Here is a 15,168-nt window from a genome sequence, read left to right as displayed (position 1 = left end):
ACATTCAAATTACAGCACTTCAGGTCATAGAATGGTACAGTACAGAAACTAGCCATTCGACCCATCAAATCTACACTGGTGGATTTCACCAAATGAGCCGTGCAGCATAGTCCCAGTCTAATCTTGTGCTCGCTCCCCATATTGTTTATTCTTTTTGACAATTCTAATTCCCTTTTAAAAGAATTGATGGTCTCTGCTTCAGCCACGGTTTGTGGCAAATTATTTCACTCCACCTTCGATGTAAAGACCAGAGAGAGAGTGTGCATTCCATTCCGACAATCTATCTCTGAGATTTCCATGTGTAGGTGGGACACATGGAAATTTCAGCTTGGTTTGGATGCTCTTAAGCATGGCGATGGATTTCTGCATGTGTCAGATACCCTGCTGACGAAAAAAAAACGGAAAGACATTTTTTTCTCACCTACCTTTAATTATTTTTGTAATTGCCTTGAATATGTATCATCCACATACTCACTCATTAACCAGTGAAAATAATTTATTCCTATTTCCCTTGTCATAACCCCTCAGTGTCTCAAACATTCTTACCATGTCACCCCTTAATCTTCTTAGCTCCAATGAGATAACCCTAGCTTCTCAATTCTCTTTGAAACTGTAACCTCTTCCCTGGTAACATGTTAATGAATTTTACATTGTTTCAATTGCTGTTATATCCTTCCTGTAGTGGGTTGCCCAAACTTTACACAATACACCTTATATTTTTTAGGCTACCTGCTTTTAAACATTACTTTCTTCCTTCTTTGGGTCAATCGGGTACCTAACACACCTGGAAACCCATCACCATGCTTAAGAGTATCCAAATACGGCTGAGTTCCACCTACGTATGCTGCCCACATGAAAGTGTCACTGTATCTGGAGTGGAATGTGCACTCTCCCTGGAGGAGCATGCATTGCTTACCAAATTCCAGAGATTATAGGTGTAGGTTGACAAAAGCGTAGGACCCTAGAGTGTGTGTTGTGGTTCTGCTAAAGTTTAACCAGCTAAAACCGTATACAGTCACTTGCCATTGAAAGCACTGTTGCTTGTCCAGCTAGGACCACGCACCCGGTTAGGGGTTTATCTTGCAGGGTTAGCAGAAGCTGAGTGGGAAGAATCCCTGCCCCCTACCCTGGAGGAGTAATGAGACCATTACTCTTTGCCTCTAGACGTAAACCTATAGATTCATTTTGCGATTTGTATATTATTTTCTACCTCTACGTCCATATTTAATGATCTGTGTATCCACACGGCAAGATCCCAATAGTCTACTCCACTTAATTTCAGCCATATACTGTATTCTGTGAAGCGCTTTGAGATGTTTCAACGGTGAAATATGGTGCTATTTTAAATTGAAGGATTAGTATTAATACTTAATGGTGTCCTTTGTTCCCAATTCTTCCTTTCAAAATGTACTACCTTTTTAAGTTGAGCTGTGTTTGCCCGCCCTATAACAATATACAAGTAACATCACAGTAAAATTCCGTGAAGCACTTTGAGACATTTTGACAGAGTGATAAGGCGCTATATCAAAGGTAAGGATTATTATTATTATCAATGTCTTTCTACAGTTTTTCACAGTCCTCATTAAAATTTGCCATGCCCCCCAAATTGGTGTTACTTCAGATCAATTTTTAAATCCACATCAGGTAAATACATTAATATATATATATATATACACAATATAGAGTAAAAAGAGCAGCCCCCAACACTCACTACAATACAAAACACAAAATACTGCAGATGCTGGAAATCTGAAACAAAAACAGAGAGAGCTGGGGAAACTCAGCAGGTCAGGCAGCATCTATGGAGAAAGGAAAGTGAGACAACATTTTGGCTGACTACAATACACTCACTACATATCCCTGAGAAACTCCAACTGTTTGTTTTCTTTCTTTCGATTTGACCACTTATTTCCATGTGTCGCAGGTCTCTTATGTGGTATCTTATTAAATGCAGTTTAGGATAAGAAGAATCTCACCACCTTCATTACTCTTTAATATGTGTTAACCGATCTTTAAATGTGTTATAAATTCCCACACTGCTTTGAATGTGGAATTTGCCTTTGTTGATCATTTGGAATAACGGATGTGAAGAATTAATTTAACACATCTGCCATTTCCTGTGCCTGTATAATATTTCTACCCAATATTTCCACTAAGAAGCATATGTGGTCTTTGACACTCCACCTATTTCGTACACATCTAAAAAATGATTTAGTTATGCTCCGCTGACTTTTGTATGTCTCTCAGTTCTCATTACTTTCTGAATCCTTAGATCTTACAAATAATTCTTCACAGCCTTTTGTCTATTTTGACCTCGTCTTTCAAGCACTCCAATCCCAATATTGATTTTTGCTCTATTCTATTCAAATCTCCTAAAATAACCTTTTGGATTAGCATTTTTCTTCTATTGTCTACTAATGCCACCTCCCACTTGACCCTATCTAGAGCCCAGCCCATAGGCCTAAAAGTTAACTCTCTGAACCCTAGCTCACATGTGTTGTTAATTTTGGGCTGAATCTTTGGTTACAGTATCAAATATAACTGTACAATCAACACTGGAACCCAAGCATTCCCCACTTCCAGGTTGCTAATGCCATCCAATGGATGGACTGCTAAACATTAAGTCTAATGTAGCATCTGCCCTAGTATTCCACTTCAGCTGCAGTGTTAATAAGCAGTTTAATATAAATTGTCACTCATCCTCATGAACAGTATGTGGAATGTAGTTTCTCAGCTCCAACAGAACAACTAGTTGTATTCATTTGACTTTTCTCCATGTTGTAAGTTTAAGATTAAGTTGGCTATTATAATTCTGAGTCAATGAAAGGTAAACACAGCTATTTTTGTGTTCGTCTTATGAGAATTCGATATGCTAAATTAAAAACATTGGGAAAACGATGCATGTAAGACATAAATTTAAAACAAATAATAGCAGTGGAAAAGTTTTAGCCCTAAATTGTTCAGCTGTTGCTCATTTAGGGAAAAAATGTCTCTCGTGGAAAATATGTTTTTCTTTTGTGAAATGCTGTTGCTTCATGTAACTCATAACTCGTCAATAATCAGCATTGGCTTCAAACCCACAGAGTTTCACTTTGCAATGCCATAGAAAGGAAAATACTAAAGGCATAGATCTACTGGTCTTTATACAAGGCTGACCATATTTTGTAAACCACATCTGATGACACACATAACAAGAATTGAACTTACCACAAATCCTGATGCTGCCAGTATTGGAGAAGCTTGTTGGATGGAATGGCTTTATTTCTCTGATGAGTGGATCTGTTTTGAAAGGTTATCGTTCTTGCTCAATGTGTTGCTCCACTCAACAGAGGGCAAATTTGGCCCCAGAGACACAATATTTCATCCGGAGACTGTCCTCAGAAATGTATGGTCACCCTCCCTACACCCCAAATACCATACATATATTTGGCCTTAAAATTATAGCTTCTCTCCAGAAGTTCAACCCAAGCGAAGGATGAAACTCTATGGATGAAAGTCTATGCTGATGCAGTGGTGATGAACCTGAGTTCTCAGTAGGACCAATGTTGAAAACCTGTCTATATATTCAGAGTGGAATTCTTCTCTTCCTCTTCCTCCCTAACAGCTGGCAGGAATTGGCCATCAATTCCATTGCAAAGTAACCTGCTATCCAATATTCCTTGTGGCATGAAACATTTTCCGAAAAAACATCTGTAGGTTGCATAAGATGCATTTATTTTAAAAATAGCTTGTCTCAGTGGTAGTCAGCTTGGCTCAGATGGTAGCATCCTCTGAGTCAAAAGGTTGAGGGTTCAAATCCCATGTCAGGACTTGAACTCAAATGGTCTAAGCTAGATGCACTGCTTAGACCCCAATGCACTGCTGGGAATGTTTTGCATTGTTGGAGGTGCCAACCTTCGGATGAGATGTTAAACCAAGGTCTGTTCAGGTGGACCTTAATTATGCAATCCACTATTTGAAAACAGAAAGGAGTTTGTCCTAGTATAAGATGAGAAGACAAAGAGTTAAAACATGTATTGCTGGACATACTGTTAAATGAATTTGAAAGATTAGTTTTACAAGCAGAGCAGTTTACCACTTTTGTACCCTAAATCAGAGTTGTTCATACTGAACTTCCCTACAGTGGTAGTGCATCCTGCATGGGAGGAGAAAAATTGTCCAATAAGTTGCAACTCAGCATAGTAACAATATATATTTTAACTCATGACGCTAACACATTTAGGATTATTTTTTCTTTTGATCTCTTGTCTTGTCATCCTTAACAACTACTTAGCTTTCTGAATGTTTGATACATCTATTCCCGGCAGGGTGAAATGTTGGGCAAATTTCCTTACTCCAGACGCCTCTTTACCTAGCAGTAAGTAGGAAACCGATAGTTAGTCAATTGGCGGATTGCTTTTCCTGGGATAATAATCCTTCAAAAAAAACAATAATAATTTGGTCACTCAATCTACGACTGTTTGCAGGACACTGCTGTGCGCAATTGGCTGCCGCATTTCGCCCATGGATATACAGTCAATTCACTTTACAGTATATTCTGTAAAGCGCTTTGAGAAGTCTAGAAGATGTGAAAAGCGCTATATCAAATGCAAGGATTATTATTATTGGTGATGCACTGCTAAATTATAGCTTTATTATAGCTATTATACTTTCTGAATCCTTTTTAACTGCAGTTTAAAAAGGTTCCTCTTTGTGTGTAATTATTTTTATATATGGTTTCAGAATCCCCATTTTGGTTCGCTAATCATAGCTGGCTGTTTCAGAAAGTACAGTATTTTCAAATGCCATTCTACTGCATGGATTAGAGCTCCTAAAATAGAATCCAGTCCAGCTAGTATTGTGACAGATCACTTAAAGATTGAGACCTTCTGTAACCATAGTTTGATCTAGAGACATGTGTTGTTAAATGCTCCAAATGACCTTAAATATTATAATCCATGTCTTTTAAAGATTTTTTTGCAAACCCTTTCTCCACTAATTGCTGATCAAGTCTTCTTTTTACAAACATTGGATCAACAATGTTAATTCAAGCAGATCCTCATACTTTTTTGGAGTAGCTTGGCTGGGCCATTTAAAGCATATTGCAGACAGTGTGGGTAACTGAAATTGTTTGATGTGCAACATGATAACATGAAATAAAACAGAAGATGCTGGGAACACGCAGCAAGTCAGGCAGCATCTATGGAGAGAGGAAAATGATAACAAGATAGGTGTGGTGTATGCTGAGAATGGGGATTCCGAGCAAATATTGTATCTGCAGATCAATAATCCCCGAAGACTTTTTAAAATCTCAGCATTTGGAACAGTGGCCTGATCAGCAATTTGACAGTAAGATTTAATTCAAGAATAAAGACTTGAATTAAAACTGTAAGTTGCTGCATAAATGGTGCCTTCAGATTTGCAACTAAAATAGTAGGATTTGTCACCAAATGTGCTTTAAAAGGGGAGGGGAAAATTGTGTTCTCAACGGCCAATAAAGGACATTTAGCTAAAAGTTTGATTTTTCAGGCCTTTCCTTGGCAATGAAATGTCCTGAAAGCAAAATGACAAGTGTTTACCGAACCTTGAATACCCTGGAAGTCATTTCTGAGTGTGATATTACAAAGTATAGGAACTAGGAAAAGTAATATTTACAGCCAGAGCATCATTCTACAATGATTCTGCGAGTTAACCAATTTTTTTATATAGGACTCAACCTTGACAAGATGACATTACAAATACAAACTTATTATCAGTCTAGAAATTTAGTTAGAAGCAATAAATCTACTAAACCTATGGATTACTAGATGACCAAAGCTGTGGATCAGCTGACTGCCCTTTCACTTCAAGGATCTGCATTCAAATTCAGCTCAGACTGATGAGATTAAATTAATGGCCATGGTTTGAAGGGATTCACCATGAATAACCCAATATAGTGTAGAGTGAATTGTAGAATACGAGTATCATTTGTGCTGGAGCCAGGCTGCCAAGACCGCTGTAAGAAAGAAAGTAAGGGCAGGAATCTAAGACTCTGAGGGGTTTAACCAATATCAAGTCACCTGTAGCTGCAACCAGGCACAAAACTCTTAAGTGCTATATGTTTGGTTTCACCCTAATTGCTAGTGGGTGTGTGCACACCTCGTAATACAATGGGATTTGAGCTAGTGCTGTGGAGCCCTGCATTATTGGCAGTGCTGCCCTTTGGGTGAGTGCATAAACCGAGCTCTCGTCTGTCTTTTCAGCTGGAGTGTGGATCGTGGGGTATGATGGAAGGTGTAACCAGTGAGGGGGAAAAGTGTCACCTGGGGTGATCCAGATTTTGGTGAGGGCGAGGATGTCAACATTTTCGTCGACAATGAGGTTGAGGACGGTGAGGGCTTTATTGGAGAGAGAGCAGACATTTTGCAGGGTGATGAAGAGGGGCCAGGCAGCTTAGGAGTTTGCAGCAGGAGGGTGGAATGTGAATGTGGGAGAAGAGGCAAAAACAATTGCAATAACACAATTAAGGTTAGTGGGGTTGTGGATAAAGTTATTTTAAAGACTAAAAATTAATGTGCCACTTCTTATTAATTCTTTAATTGTACTGTTTTCAAGTGCCCTCCCTACTGACCTCCCCGGTTCCACCATCCACAAGTTCCAGCTCATCCAAAACTCCACTGTTTACATTCTGATCTGCACAAAACTTAACAAGCCCATTACCCTATTCTTGCCAGGCTCCACTGGCTCCTTGTTGCCCAAAGGACCAACTTCAAGATCCTCACCCTGGTCTACAAATTCCTATCTCTAAGATCTCCTACAACCTAATTTTTCTGCTCACTACTTGACAGGTTGATATCTACTGCATGTTCCCAACCTTCCTGCGTCACCATCTGCAGCTGAGCCCTCAGCCACTAGCCACCCTCTGGAACTCCCTCCATCCAGTTTTGCCATCTTACCCATTCTCTATCTATTCTGACTTTTAAAAAGAATATATCTGAATGATCTGGAGTCCTGTAACATATTGGTTAGAGCATTGGCCTCACAAGCGAGAGGACCCAGGTTCGATTTCCAAGCAGGGTAAAACCTTAGGCAAGTTTCCTTACTCCACACGCCTCTATTTATCTGTCGTTAAGTGGGAACCCGGTTGTTAGTCGATTGGCAAATTGCTTTTCTGGGGGTAATAATTCCTTCAAAAAAAATAATAATCACTGAATCCACGACTGTTTGTGGGACACTCACTGCTGTACGCAATTGGCTGCCAAACTTCGCCCACAAAATATACAGTCAATTCACCTTACAATATATTCCTTTGAGACATCTCAAAGTCATGATAAGGTGCTGTATCAAATGCAAGGATTATTATATAAATACGAAGAATAACTCTGCATTACAAAAAAACATAGTTGAACAAAGATTATAAGAGCAAATTTGACAGTTTGGTTTTAAGCTTTGATATTGCCTTCATAGTGGTGAATAATTGTGGGTTTATTTTTGTTTTTCTAGGTCATACACAATGATCTCATTTTAGAAATGGAGCATCCTACAGCGGGGACGGTAACTGTTCCAGGTGGGTTATGGGTCTTGTCTCTTTGCAGGGCGTAAGTACCATTCTCAGATGTAAAAGATGTGCTTGTTGTTATTTTACTTGACCATTTTGCTTGTCAAAGAAAACATGGGGAGAAATTCTACCCAGGTCTAGAATTGCTCTTTTACGTAGCATTTTAGTTCTTGTATGTAGCATTTTTTCCCAGCGCCATGGGATGTCCTCTCAACGTGAAAGGCACTTTACAAATGTAATTTGACATTGTTTTTGTTGTTTAGAGTGTCCAGAGTTTGACAATTGTTGAATTCAGTCTCAACTTTGAAGTCAGTTGATTTTCTGTTGTTCTTAAGAGAACCACTTTCAAAATGAAAGCTGCATTTAAGAATTTGCTGGAATCTGTACACTGTGAAATGCTTCATTATACAGACCCAGGTGGAATTTCTCCCCATCTGTGACCAAAACACTTTAATTGTACTGGGTATTTTGTTCGAGCCAAGTTTCTGTGGCAAATAACTTCTGAGCTGTGTTCTCGTTTTCATTTTAAGTCATTTTGACCTACATACAACTGTATGTATATTTAGTGCGTTCTTGGATTAAACGCAGTAAATGTGTTGTTGCCTCTCGACCAGATGTCTTTGGCGCTGAGAACAACTGGAAATTTAGCTCATTCTCATCGCTGACCTTAATGCAGCATTAAAGGTCACCATCCGAGGTACTTTAATGCAGGGCTCTCTCTGCCTACACCGGTGGACCATAAAAAATATCTGCTGTGCGTAGGAGTGTGGGGGTAGCTTATAAAACTAAAGACAACATTATTGATTTTGTATGTGGTGGGCTTACCTCTGTGGAAGGCTTTCTGCACTTTAATGTGGCAACGTGGTAGTTAGTGCGGGTGCGGCCCTGGTGAGATGGTTGATGAGCACATTGCCAAATGATGGAGTATTGCTGGCAAAAGTTCTGACATAGTTTCCAGTGTGCTATTATGTCCAGGCCACAAGGTATGCGGATTTCGAATTCCTCACTCTGGTTCCTAATTTCGTGGTTATGGGATTTAAATGGAGGATTTTGCAATGCCTTCACCAGCTGGAAGAATCTTATTAGGTAGTACATTTCTGGATTGGTCTTGGCTGAGATGCCCCCAAGACGTACTCAAATTCACTGATTAGGCTCACGCACAAAGAATGGGAGTCCGGTAGCGTAGTGGTTAGAACGCTTGCATTGCAAGCGAGAGGACGTGGGTTCAGTTTCCAGGCAGGGCGAGACTTTAGGCAAGTTTCCTTACACCACGCACTTCTGTTTACCTAGCAGTAAGTAGGAACCCAGTTGTTAGTCGATTGGCAGATCGCTTTCTGAGAGTAATAATCCCCCCCAAAAAACTAATAAGAATAATTTGGTCACTCAATCTATGACTGCTTGTGGGACACTGCTGTGCGCAATTGGCTGCCACTTTTGGCCCACAAAGTACAGTCAAATCACTTTACAATATATACTGTGAAACGCTTTGAGACGTCTCAATGACTTGATAAGGAGCTATATCAAATGCAAGGATTATTATTATTAGAATAGGTGTTTGGATGAGGTACAAGGCCAAGAACCATATAAGGTAAGAATCAACATTTTGAGAGGCACAGGGGGAAATGATTAACTGGGGGAAAAAAGAAACACAGATTGACTCTCACCTTTTTAATAGGAACATAGCAGCATGAGCCTACTCCATCATTTGGTTAGTTCGTGGCAACATGTTTTTTATGCAAAAAAAACCTGCATCTCCCCACCTTTTTTCGAGAAGATCAAGATACAGTGGTCAAAGCTTGAAAATAAAAGCAAGGAAGAAGAAGAGAAAGTGAGGGAAATCATTTTCAATAACAAGGTGATGGGCATGTGGAAGAAGAACTATAGCTGAACTCTGTTTCAGCGCCCTTTGATTATAGAGCTGTCTCACTTGTAGCACGCTATGAACACCCAGAAGTGACTAATTTTTTTGCTCCTTTATAATATAGTTGGTGAGACATTTTAATAGTGTTTCCCTACATAAAAGGATTTATAGTTATTAAGTGATTATAGACACAATGCAATTACATTTATACAGCACCTTTCACGTCAGGAGCATTTTTCACAACTGGCTATCCACACAAGCCGGGTGGGGGTTGAAAGGGCGCAACACAATTTATTTAACAAAGCAATCTTTTGCAAAGTTGAATGGGTATATGAGTGTGAATGGGTAGGCTGGATAATAATAAAAATAATCCTTAACATTTAGTGTAGAGCTTTTCATGTCAGGAGGATGTCCCAAAGTGTTTCACAGGATATCAGGATATACTGGGATCAGTATTGGGACCACTGCTGCTTTTGATCTATATAAATGATCTGGACTTGCAGGGAGTACAATTTCTGAGTTTGCAGATGATACTAAGCTAGGAAAAGTAGAAACAGTGAGGAGGATAGTGGCAGACTGCAAATGGACATAGACAGACTGGTAAAATGGGCAGACACTTGGCAGATTAAGTGTAATGTGGATAAATGCGATGTGATGCATTTTGAGAGGAAGAATGAGAGGCAATATAAACTGATGGTACAATCTTAAAGGGGGTGAAGGAACAGAGAGACCTGGGGCTTCATATAAGCAAATCTTTGAAGGTGGCAGGACAGGTAGATAAAGCTGTTAAAAAGCATACGGGATACTAGGCTTTATAATGGACCTTTATAAATCACTGGTTAGGCCTCAGCTAGAGACTGTGTTCAGCTCTGGGCACCACACTTTAGGAGGATGTCAAGGCATTAGAGAGGGTGCAAAGGAGATGTACCAAGGTGGTACCAGGAATGAGGGACTTCAGTTGTCAGGAGAGGCTAGAGAAGCTAGGATTATTTTCCTTGGAGTAGAGAAGGTTAAGAGGAGACTTCTAATAGAAGTTTTCAAAATTATGAGGGGATTTGATAGGATGAACAAGTAGAAACTATTTCCACTGCCATGTGGGTCAGTAACCCGAGGGCACCGATTTAAAATAGTTGTTAAAAGAAACAGAGGGGAGGCGAGGAGAAATTTTTTCACACAGCGAGCTGTTTGGATCTGGAATGCATTGTCTGAAAGGGTGATGGAAATTGATTCGATAACAACTTTTAAGAGAGAAGCAGATAATTATTTGGGGAGGACAAGTTTGCAGGGCTATGGGGAGAGAACGGTGGAATGGGATTGATTTGGATAACTCTTTTCAAAGAGCCGGCACAGGTACGATGGGCCGAATGACCTCCTTCTGTGCTGTATAATTCTATGGTTCTATGATATATAAGTATTGTAAAGTGCAATTTGTGGGCGAACAGGCAGCCAATTTGTGCACAGCAATATTGCCCAAACAGCCGTGGAGTGAGTGACCAATTTTATTTTGGGAGATTGTTGGTCAGGACACCGGGTGAATCTCCCTTCTCTTTTCAAGTAGTGCCATAAAATCTTTAACATCCACCTGAGCAGGCAGGATGGGACCCAGTTTAACGTCTTATCCAAAGGATAGATGGAACAATTGTGCCTGAAAGTTGTTACTATGCAGGATGTCACAAATAGGCCCAGTCTATTGGACTTTTAGACCATCTGTGGATGATAATAATGTTGTGTAGAATCATCCATCACAAAGCATGTTTCTGGATTTCACTGAACGATAAATGCACCCTTCTAGCCAACATTAAGGAATTCCTCTGCAAGCATTTCCCTTTATAGTTTTTCCCCATGTATATAACCTCAAACACTTCATCAGCTATTTGGAAAGGCCTTTAAGCATTCCTCTTCCCCCCACTCTTCACACACACACACATACAAACACACGCACATGGACACATAATACCCTTGGGGCTTGTCCAGATGAGACAGTTGTGATTTTCTGAAAGCAGTCCCAGTGGTTTTAAATGAACAAACTTGTAAAAAATATTTTGGGTTTGATATCAACCTCAGAGATGCTAATTGAGTTCAGATTTCTGCAAATTAAAAAAATAATCCTTTCATGTTAATTCTGTTAAATAATGTGCTATTAGTAAAACTGATGAGTCACTTCTTGTTCTCTATACTTTGTTCCAGGCCAGCAAATAAAACATGTAAAAACAAGCGATTTGTTCCCTCAAAGTAATAAGGTCTGATTTTAAGACGAAATGTTTCTGATAAAATACATATTCCTGCATGAGGCAATTAGCCCTTAGAGGATCACTGCAATTGTGTTAAGACTTAATGTGGTCTTGTCACAAGAGATGTTTTATGGCTTCCTACCTGGTGGGGAAGAGTTTCAACTCTGGATAAATAATGGCTACTTTGCTACAAGGTCTGTTTTCAACTTTTAATATAAACAGTGGGGTCGGACCAGTGCATTTTTGTCAAGTCAAGCATAAAAAAGTGAGTGATTACCAAACTTTGCCTTTTAGTTACCCATCACACCCTGTTGTGAAAGTCGACCAGCCAACAGTAAAAATGCCTCACAAAGTTAAATTGTATTTAGAGTCTTAACTTTGGACAAATGCAGGCATTTATATGGATTTTACTTACACAATTGTATTATGTGAAAATACATGTTTGATTGTATTAAGAAGCTAATGAACTAGTGAGCAGTGGTTTGGACATTTGCAATAAAACCTCATAGTTAAGTTGCAGTGACCTTGTCATAGTCTCTTGGTGCACAGAATCACATCATTTATATTATGGCAGGGGATCCACATTATAGTGCATGAATAAGCAAAGTAGAAAGGACACTGTGAACACATTGATTTTTTATGTTATAAAGTACAACTGCTGTGCTGAAAATATACATTGTGCTGGAACCATGTATGCATTGGATTATAGACAGTTACACTAGAACATTCAATGTAATAAGAACATCAGCGTGTACATTTGGTCTGAAATAGCAGTTGCAACACAAAACATCCAATTATGCAATTATGCAATAAATGCATTTGACATAGTTGCGTGACCTCAGAGAAGCACATACTTTGCTCAACTGGTCAATCTCAGATGCAGAGGTGACCAAATGTCTTTAATTGCCTGAAATCATGTCTGACAATATATAGCCAAAGTATTCAATTGTGCAATGTCGATCTCCTTTGGCCAGTACCCAGTACACATACATGTAGGCAGATGAAGTGCTGTATTCATCTAATGTCCCTCCGGGCTGGTGGTTGCCATAATTGGTTGCACTCCACACACTTGGGCTGGTGCTGTTCCCGTTTAGTATATTGTCTGCCCAGCAGCAGTGGTGAAGGTGGAGGCACAATCATGTTTCTGATTACCCTGTCATTGTTTCTGCCTATGCCAGTGTCCTTGTCAAACATTTTATGTCAGGTGTTACCTATTGTTTAGAAGTGACTTCAATTCCCTCCATCGTTTCTTGGGGATCTTATGGAAGCGGAATATCACATACTGCTTTGTGATTCTGGTCTAGCAATGCTTTCCTGAAGTCTTATACAATCAATTTGCAAATTCATCCAATTTAGTTTCATCAGCTAACTTGAATGGAACGCCACCTCTATGCCCATGTCATCAATATATATAGTATTGTAAAAAGCAACAGGACCAATGCCAACAGTACTAGTACAGAGCCCTGGCACACAACACTTGTTACATCGTTCCAGGCTCATAAATATCCATCCATTCCCACTCATTGCACTCTTGCCCCTCGGACATCCCGATTTTAAAAGCTGTTAATTATAGTAGTTTCCATTATTCTGCACTTGTTCACACCCACCACTTAGGTCAATAATGTTGCTAATCAGCAGTGTGTCTTGTCCAATATATTTTGAGCACGTGTCTTTGTATTTTGCATATAAAAAATTGTTAAAACATTTAATTATCTACAGACATGCCAGCACGCACACACGTGTAAAATGTGAAGTTACAGTAACAAGAATACTGTTGTTCGTTTGGGACCTTTTGGTAGATTCAGCAACCGACAGAACATGTGTATAATTATCAGAAAAGTTTGTGACTTCTGTAATGTTCTGGAATGGGTGGACTGGTGCTTGATTGTAGTGACAGCATAGTCTATATGGGTTCAAGTCCCAATGTCGGACAACCTTGAACTCGCAATCTTTTGACTCAAGAGGTGAGAGAGCTACCAACTGAGCCAAGCTGACACACAACACTATTCATAAAGAAATAGGAGTTTCTCCGAGAGTCCTGGCCTGCAATCCATCAGATAAATTGGTAATTTACTTCATGGCTGCTTTGGGGGCTTTGCTGTGTGCAAATTAGTTGCCACATTTGCCCACAATATGTGGAGACCCTAACACACTTGCCAACAGAGAGATGTTTTGCTGTTGTGCACACTGTACCAAATGCAAAAAATATTTATATTATCTTACACACTGGAATCAATTATACAAGTTGTGTAAACTGTATAAATGCTAAAGATTCACACTGGCTTTGAGTCTCTTTCTCTGGCTCGTTCTGTCTATCTCATTTGCCTCTTGGTAACTTAGTCATATATTATCTAGTTCGGGTCTCCTTCAGTTGCGTTGAGGGTTACTCTGTTCCATTTGCTAAGTATAATGGAGCTGTCAATGTGCATTTATTCAGGAAATCCCACTTTTGTCACACATTGAAAGATATCAATAATAATGCGTGCATTTGATACAGTGCCTTTCACCTGCCTCCGACAATACCTCACCCCCAACACAACCTTTGTTCATGCCTTTCATCACCTCCCCGCCTTGACAACTCCAATGCCCTCCTCACCGGTCTCCCCAGCTCCACTACCCACAAATCACAAGTAATTCAGAAATCCACCGCCCGTATTCTCACCCACACTAAACTCTATCCCCCCATCACACCAGTCCATGCACTTCGCATCCACGCATTCATCACATCCAGGCTCGACTATGCTCCTCTCTGCTTGTCGGTCTTCCCAACTCTCCCCTCTACAAGCTGCAGATCATTCAGAACACTGCAGCTCATGTCCTCTCCCATACCAGACTCCGTGATCCTATCACCCACATCCTCGCCTGGTTCCACTGGTTCCACATTCCCCAGAGGATAGAGATCAAAATCCTTGCCTCGCATTGTCCTGAGATCACAATTGATGAATGGAGCAAATATTCCCCTTTTTGTTTTTGCCCATCACTCTCTCTGCTTGTCTCACTTTCTACCCCGGTAATTGTGATTTAAAAAAAGCCACAATGTTCTTCATCCAAACTAATCTTGTAATTTTGTGAACGCACAGTTTAAGCCAGTGTTGTCGAACCCAGATTTATAATAATAATAATAATCCTTGCATTTGATATAGCGCTTTTCACGTCGGGAGGAAGTCCCAAAGCGCTTCACAGAATATACTGTAAAGTGAATTGACTGTATATTTTTGGGCGAACGCAGCAGCCAATTGCGCACAGTGATGTCCCACAAACAGTCATGGATTGAAAATGACCAATTTTTATTATTGTTTTGGTTTTTTGGAGGGATTATTATTAGGCTCTGTGTGGAGTAAGGAATCTTGCCCAAGGTTTCGCCCTGTGCCTGGAATTGAACTCAGGTCTCTCGCTTGCAAAGCAAGTGCTCTAACCACTGAGCTACAGGACTCCACTGAGCTACAGGACTCCACATACTTATACTGAGCCACATGTGTAGCTCATCAACAATAGTGTGAGTCACAACAGTCGAAAAATATTACTTCAGAGATGCATGTGTAACTATCCAATTACATACG

General features: G+C 39.9%; 1 protein-coding gene across 5 annotated transcripts in view; it reads left to right on the top strand.

Annotated features, from left to right (window-relative positions):
- The window catches only part of sugct (succinyl-CoA:glutarate-CoA transferase), a 206,819-nt gene that overhangs the window by 159,896 nt on the left and 31,755 nt on the right, over nt 1-15,168 (top strand). For all 5 annotated transcript variants that reach the window (XM_042331871.1, XM_042331868.1, XM_042331869.1 and 2 more), the window contains one exon: nt 7,462-7,525. In XM_042331871.1, coding sequence (XP_042187805.1) covers nt 7,462-7,525 — 64 coding nt within the window. The remainder of the gene's footprint in view (nt 1-7,461; nt 7,526-15,168) is intronic.

The sequence above is a fragment of the Callorhinchus milii genome, unplaced genomic scaffold (genome assembly GCF_018977255.1).
Source record: "Callorhinchus milii isolate IMCB2004 unplaced genomic scaffold, IMCB_Cmil_1.0 Scaffold2, whole genome shotgun sequence".
Classification (NCBI taxonomy): Eukaryota; Metazoa; Chordata; class Chondrichthyes; order Chimaeriformes; family Callorhinchidae; genus Callorhinchus; species Callorhinchus milii.
The sequence above is the reverse complement of the archived record's forward strand: the minus strand, read 5'-3'. Positions and strand labels throughout refer to the sequence as shown.